General features: G+C 50.0%; 1 protein-coding gene across 1 annotated transcript in view; it reads left to right on the top strand.

Moving 5' to 3' along the window:
* LOC108802425 (protein FAM46C-like) overlaps window positions 1–5,833 on the top strand; it is a 13,970-nt gene extending 8,137 nt beyond the window's left edge. The window contains exons 4-7 of the mRNA XM_018574281.1: window positions 356–521; window positions 655–662; window positions 1,118–1,239; window positions 5,698–5,833. Coding sequence (XP_018429783.1) covers window positions 356–521; window positions 655–662; window positions 1,118–1,239; window positions 5,698–5,833 — 432 coding nt within the window. The remainder of the gene's footprint in view (window positions 1–355; window positions 522–654; window positions 663–1,117; window positions 1,240–5,697) is intronic.
* The last annotated feature ends 2,104 nt before the right edge of the window (window positions 5,834–7,937 follow it).

The raw sequence follows: 7,937 nt of genomic DNA, 5'->3' as shown, positions 1-7,937 counted from the left end.
GGGTGTTCTGTAGCCTTATTGTTAGGGTGATAACACTGCTGCTCCATAGACACAGTACAGTGAGTGAGCGTTGTCACCCTAGGACAGGAAGTGTGTCACTGGCAGGATCACCGGGTGAAAATGATGAAACAAAGCCTGGAAAAAGAAAACGAATGCAGCCGCCACGGACGGGAAAGACGGAAGATCTTTTTTATGAAAGGTTTGAACTGAACCCCCAAAATGAAGATTTCTATTATGAAACGGGGGGCCCCTGCGGGAGCATAGAAGCGGGGGGCCCTAAATTTGGTCGGGGGCCCCTCCACAGGACACGTTCTGCTTTGTAACAATTTTGTCCGCCATCTACCTTTCTTTCCAGTTGTCCCTGTCCTGGTCTGCAGGTAGGACACGCATTGTGTCCCTGTCCTGGTCTGCAGGTAGGACACGCATTGTGTCCCTGTCCTGGTCTGCAGGTGGGGCACGCATTGTGTCCCTGTCCTGGTCTGCAGGTGGGGCACGCATTGTGTCCCTGTCCTGGTCTGCAGGTAGGACATGCATTGTGTCCCTGTCCTGGTCTGCAGGTAGGGCATGCATTGTGTCCCTGTCCTGGTCTGCAGGTGTGACATGCATTGTGTCCCTGTCCTGGTCTGCGGACTCCTTGGTCATTTCTCTCTGTAGATGTTCCGGTCAGTTTCAGGTCCTCGTTGTGTCTGGTTATTCCCGGGAATGTGGATTGCTAATTCCTCCGTATTGTCTGTATATACAGTGAATGGATCACCCCGTGTGCCCGGGACATATAGACTGCGCAGCTGCGCTGTGGGCGGAGCATCTTTTCATACCTTTGTACGCCCCTCCCCCACTCCGGGGAATTCAGTTTTGTTGCTGGAAATGTTTCTAATTTTTTTGTTGTAATGCCAAAATGTTCCTACATGTCGGATGTGACAATGCAGGAAATGTGACCTCCTCCAGGACATGATGGGGCCCCACCACCCTAAGGGCCCTTTGCTGGAGCCTATCAGGTAGGAATGTGGGAGGAGCCATTCTGAGCTGTGTTTGGAGGAACAGCCTCCAGGCTGTCATCTTCATCCTTCCTCCATGGTGAGTCTCAGATGTCTGGATGTGTGATATTCACTTGTTTCAGGTCAATGAGGATGATGATGACAGCCCGGCAATGCGCCTCCCAGGTCCCTGCTCCCCTGCTCTCCTGGGTGGGAGGACCCGTCTGTTCTGTGTGGAGGGATCATCTCAGGAAAATGCCGACACGTTGGTTTGCTTCTAAGTGCCGATATTTCCTGATCACCTGACCTGGAAAACTCAGACAGATCCAGGCAGGAGAAGGATCCGGATCGGGTCTAGTGTGATCTCTGTCCCTCAGTGTGAGCTCAGAGAACCAATGAGAGGAGGAATGCAGAGATTCTGAGATCAGATCCAGTGTTTCCCGAGATCCCAAGATCCAGCAGATCCAGGAACCCGGAATATCATCTCATTGGAGGAGACCCAAAAGATGGGAAGATAGAATTCAGTAGATCAGGGGATGATGGGAACCATTAGATAAGGGAATGATGGGATCCAGTAGATCAGGGAATGGTGGGATCCAGTAGATCAGGGAATGATGAGATCCAGTAGATCAGGGAATGAGGGGATCCAGTAGATAAGGGAATGATGGGATCCAGTGATCAGGGAATGATGGGATCCAGTAGATAAGGGAATGATATGGTCCAGTAGATAAGGGGATTATGGGATCCAGTAGATAAGGGGATGATGGGAACCATTAGATAAGGGAATGATGGGATCCAGTGATCAGGGAATGATGGGAACCAGTAGATAAGGGAATGATGGGATCCAGTGATCAGGGAATGATGGGATCCAGTAGATAAGGGAATGATGGGATCCAGTAGATAAGGGAATTATGGGATCCAGTAGATAAGGGAATGATGGGATCTAGTAGATCAGGGAATGATGGGATGCAGTAGATCAGGGAATGATATGATCAAGTAGATAAGGGGATGATGGGAACCAGTAGATCAGGGAATGATGGGATCCAGTGATCAGGGAATGATGGGATCCAGTAGATCAGGGAATGATGGAATCCAGTGATCAGGGAATTATGGGATCCAGTAGATAAGGGAATGATGGGATCCAGTGATCAGGGAATGATGGGAACCAGTAGATAAGGGAATGATGGGATCCAGTGATCAGGGAATGATGGGATCCAGTAGATAAGGGAATGATGGGATCCAGTGATCAGGGAATGATGGGATCCAGTAGATAAGGGGATTATGGGATCCAGTAGATAAGGGAATGATGGGATCTAGTAGATCAGGGAATGATGGGATGCAGTAGATCAGGGAATGATATGATCAAGTAGATAAGGGGATGATGGGAACCAGTAGATCAGGGAATGATGGGATCCAGTGATCAGGGAATGATGGGATCCAGTAGATCAGGGAATGATGGAATCCAGTGATCAGGGAATTATGGGATCCAGTAGATAAGGGAATGATGGGATCTAGTAGATCAGGGAATGATGGGATGCAGTAGATCAGGGAATGATATGATCAAGTAGATAAGGGGATGATGGGAACCAGTAGATCAGGGAATGATGGGATCCAGTGATCAGGGAATGATGGGATCCAGTAGATCAGGGAATGATGGAATCCAGTGATCAGGGAATTATGGGATCCAGTAGATAAGGGAATGATGGGATCCAGTGATCAGGGAATGATGGGATCCAGTAGATAAGGGAATGTTGGAATTCAGTAGATCAGGGAATGATAGGATCCAGTCGATAGGGGAATTATGGGATCCATTCCATAGGGGAATTATGGGATCCATTCCATAGGGGAATTATGGGATCCATTCCATAGGGGAATTATGGGATCCATTCCATAGGGGAATTATGGGATCCAGTAGATAAGGGGATGATGGGATCCGGTGGATCAGAGAATGATGGGATCCAGTAGATCAGGGAATGGTGGGATCCAGTAGATCAGGGGATGATGGGATCCTGTAGATCAGGGAATGATGGGATCCAGTAGATCAGGAGATGGGATTCAATAGACCAAGTATTGGCTAGATTTATGTGGTGGATGAAGATCCGGTAGATCCAAAACCCACTATATTGATTTGGCAAGGTAAGGATGACATCCAGTAGATTGGGAAAATATGGGATCCAGTAGATCCGGCATTGACTATTGGGTGGATGGAATCCTCTGGTAGTGACAGGAAAGTTGGGTTCTTGGAATGATCGGCCGGCCAGAATGATACAAATCCTCAACATTTAATGTAGCAGCATCACGGGCAGCACTTTACCCCCTGTACTGGGAATTTATAATTTACCCCCTGTACTGGGAATTTATCATTTACCCCCTGTACTGGGAATGTATCATTTACCCCCTGTACTGGGAATTTATAATTTACCCCCTGTACTGGGAATTTATCATTTACCCCCTGTACTGGGAATGTATCATTTACCCCCTGTACTGGGAATTTATCATTTACCCCATGTACTGGGAATTTATAATTTACCCCCTGTACTGGGAATTTATCATTTACCCCCTGTACTGGGAATTTATCATTTACCCCCTGTACTGGGAATTTATCATTTACCCCCTGTACTGGGAATTTATCATATACCCCCTGTACTGGGAATTTATCATATACCCCCTGTACTGGGAATGTATCATTTACCCCCTGTGTTGGGGATTTATTGTCTCTGTAATGTGAACATTTCTGTAATTTGTCAAATTTTGAAAAGAAAATGATTTATAGAGATTGGAAATAAAATTTTACAATAAAAGTCTCTTCCGTTGTTGGACTCTTTTGTGTGGTTTAGAGGAGGGAAGTGACCATGAATGGCTGATCCCACCCTCAGGTATAGGATAGCCCTGTATAACCCCTCCCACCCTCAGGTATAGGATAGCCCTGTATAACCCCTCCCACCCTCAGGTATAGGATAGCCCTGTATAACCCCGCCCACTTCCAGTTATAGGACCGCCCTGAAAAACTGCTCCCACTCCCATCTGTAGGACAGCCCTGAATAACCCCTCCCACTCCATGCTGTAGGACAGCCCTGAATAACTCCTCCCACTCCCATCTGTAGGACAGCCCTGAATAACCCCTCCCACTCCATGCTGTAGGACAGCCCTGAATAACCCCTCCCACTCCATGCTGTAGGACAGCCCTGTATCACCCCTCCCACTTCCAGCTGTACGACAGCCCTGTATCACCCCTCCCACTCCCAGCTGTAGGACAGCCCTGAATAACCCCTCCCACTCCATGCTGTAGGACAGCCCTGTATAACCCTATAGCCCTGTATAACCCCTCCCACCCTCAGGTATAGGATAGCCCTGTATAACCCCTCCCACCCTCAGGTATAGGATAGCCCTGTATAACCCCGCCCACTTCCAGTTATAGGACCGCCCTGAAAAACTGCTCCCACTCCCATCTGTAGGACAGCCCTGAATAACCCCTCCCACTCCATGCTGTAGGACAGCCCTGAATAACTCCTCCCACTCCCATCTGTAGGACAGCCCTGAATAACCCCTCCCACTCCATGCTGTAGGACAGCCCTGAATAACCCCTCCCACTCCATGCTGTAGGACAGCCCTGTATCACCCCTCCCACTTCCAGCTGTACGACAGCCCTGTATCACCCCTCCCACTCCCAGCTGTAGGACAGCCCTGAATAACCCCTCCCACTCCATGCTGTAGGACAGCCCTGTATCACCCCTCCCACTCCATGCTGTAGGACAGCCCTGTATCACCCCTCCCACTCCCAGCTGTAGGGCAACCCTGTATAACCCCTCCCACTCCCAGCTGTAGGACAGCCCTGTATAACCCCTCCCACTTCCAGCTGTAGGACAGCCCTGAATAACTCCTCTTACTTCCAGCTGTAGGACAGCCCTGAATAACTCCTCCCACTCCCATCTGTAGGACAGCCCTGTATAACCCCTCCCACTTCCAGCTGTAGGGCAACCCTGAATAACCCCTCCTACTTCTAACTGTAGGACAGCCCTGTATAACCCCTCCCATTCCCAGCTGGGTGTAGTCTATTTTGGTTGAGCCCTGCTTTCTCCAAAAACACCTCTTTGAGGGGTATACTGTACACACCTGGAGGACGAAGACGTGATGAGGCATATCCACTTTAAGGGAGCGTGCTGCTCTGCTTGGTCAGCTGCTGCTCCGAGGATTGGTAAGTCAGGCCTAGTCCCTTCCAAAAGTACCCAGATTGCCACTCCTCTCCCTGTTTGGGTCGACTTGGGGCAGGGGGAGGGGCCTCTGTCCCTGTATTTTTAAAATTGGCGCTATTTCCAAATTCCATAGGTGGCCTGTGGAGCTGCACGGTGCCTCCACATCTCTAGAGCTCCTCTACTGCGCACGCGCCCGCCATTTTCCTTCTCCTGGTGCGGATTGAGTTGGTTGCGCACTGCTGCTGTGACTCTACATATCTACCGAGAACGTCAGGTGTCTGCAAACTACTGCTCCCCCGGGTCCCCGCTCCTGCCTACTGTTTCAGCAAGGTCTATTCTCTCTTCCTCCTGCCCATCACTCACAGCCTCAGGGTCCTCTTCAGCACCCTCCGGGGGTTCCCTCCTCTAGTCTGCTGTCCAGGGACGAGGAGTTCACTGCAGTAATGGTGGACATTCTGGGGAAAATGTCTGAACTAGTGGTGTCATAAGACTATAGGGGCCACAAATGGGCCCCTCTCCTTCCTCTTCAGAGTGCACCTCTGTCTGCTCCTGGAGAAAGATGAGGATGTAGGGACTGCATTCAGTTCCATAGACTCAGCCCAGGAAGAGGACATGTCTTCTGATATTTCTTCCAAGCTCATGGACACAAGCAGATCCAAGTTGTAAAGAAGACGGCCCATGCGGATACAGTCCATGAATGTCACCGTCAGAGCGGACTGCGTCAGCCTTGCCAAAGATCACCAAACCTGCCAAAATCTTCCCGGTGCATGTGCTTTTATAGCCAGTGTTGTATGATGATTGGGATCACCCTGAACAATTGTTTATTCCTCCTAAGTCATTTGCTCAGCAATTCCCAATTTGAGAAGATGTCCTTAAAAAATGGTTGTCGGGACCCCGAGTCCACCCACAGACAGATCTCCAGCATAGTTCCCCTGTCTGTCCATATGCGGCAGATCCTATGGCTAAAATGCTGGTCTGAGGAGCTTTCTTGCAAGAAGCACCTTCAATTCATGCCGGGGAATGCCCGGTGCACCACCCTCTCTGGGGAACGCCTGTTCAGTGAATCCTTGGATACTTTCATCAAGGAAGTAAGGGGGAGGGGCAAGAGCAGCTTCTTACCTCAGAAGAAGAAGTCCAAACATCCGGCGGCAAAATCCTCTGCTCCCTTCTTCAGGAAAGGTTTGTTTCGTCCCTCCCAAGTCTCAGAATTAAAATCCAAGCCAGGCCCTCAGTTCCATCATAAGGCCTGGCCCTCCAAGCCCACTAAACCCAGGAACATGTCCTCGTCATTATGAAGGGGTCCCCCCCCACTTTCACTAGTGAGGAAACATCTGTCGGTCTTCTTGGCCTCCTGGGTTCAGGACATTTCCGATGTCTGGGTCCAGAGCATAGTAACCAAGGGTTAAAAGTTGGAGCCACTCTCCGCCTCCCCCTCACTTCCTGCTGTTGAACCTACTAAGATCTCCTCCAAAACAGAAGGATCTTTTCACGGCCCCATGTCAGCTCAGGAGGTCATAGTCCCTGTGCCAGCGGCAGAACATTTTCATGGGTTTTACACCAACTAGTTCACTGTCCTCCATGCATAGGGGTGGTCTGTCCTATTCTCGGTCTCAAAATCCTCAATGGGTTCCTGTGAGTCCGAAACTTCGGTATGAAATCTACCAAACTCTGCCATCATCTCCCGTCATCCAGGAGACCTTCTGGCATCTGTGGACATCGGGAATGCACATTGCCATTTTCCTTGCCCATCAATGCCACCTGCGTCTTGCTGTGGACGCACAATACTACCAGTTTGTTTCCCTTCCATGCGACCCGTCCACTATGTCTCGAATCCTCACCAAGGTTCTGGCCCATATTTTGGTCTCTGCATTGGTCTCAGGGGATCCCCTTAGTTAGGGAACTTGGACAACCTTCTCCTCAGGGAGCAGTCAGAGAAAGCCTCATTGTCCAACATTCATTGGATGATACAAACCCTGCAGAGCTTCCAATGGGTCCGGAAACTCCAGAAGTCAATGCTGGCACCTTCCTATCACCCGTACCTGGGCCTGGTCTTGGACATGGAAACATCCTATCTCTCAGCTCTCATACTTGGACTTTGTGGTCCAAGAGTTGCCCAAATATTGAATTTTTGCATGAAGGTGCTGAACTTGATGATGGCTTCCTGGTATCCAGGTTCAGCATCAAACTGGACACATTTGTCACCAGAACCGGGGATCCGCAGACCTCAGTTCAGCCTGATCTACACCTTCCCACCTCTGGCCTCACATCCTTCCCAGGATTGTGACGGAGGGCATTTTGGTGTTTCTGATTGCTCCCAGCAGGCCCAGAAGACCATGGTACATGGATGTAGTCTCCTGGCAGACTGTCCCTGTACACTTCTGGATTGCTGAGACCTCCTGTCCCAAGGACCAGTATTCCACCGCACTTCTCACTGGCTGGCTATACAAGCCCAGGTTTTGAAGGACAGAAGTCTTTTGGACGCAGTCATCCCGACACTTCTGATATCTAGGTAGTCAGCCTCCCTCAAGGTCCTCCATAACACCTGGAGAGCTTATTTTGCTTGGTTCAAAGTGAGGAAGTTTCATCCCAGGAAGTACTCCATGAGGTGCATCTTATTTTTCCTCCAGTCCGGGCCCAAACCAGTGTTTTAACTCGAGAACTATCAACGGCCAAATTTCTGCCTTACCAATTTTTTTCTCCGAGGCCGCTTTCCTTTCTCGTGAAGGCCTTTGTGGGTTGCACACGTTGCCCCCCCCCCCCCCCCCCCATG

Source organism: Nanorana parkeri, unplaced genomic scaffold (genome assembly GCF_000935625.1).
Source record: "Nanorana parkeri isolate BGI_ZX_2015 unplaced genomic scaffold, ASM93562v1 scaffold2858, whole genome shotgun sequence".
Lineage (NCBI taxonomy): Eukaryota > Metazoa > Chordata > Amphibia > Anura > Dicroglossidae > Nanorana > Nanorana parkeri.
The sequence above is the reverse complement of the archived record's forward strand: the minus strand, read 5'-3'. Positions and strand labels throughout refer to the sequence as shown.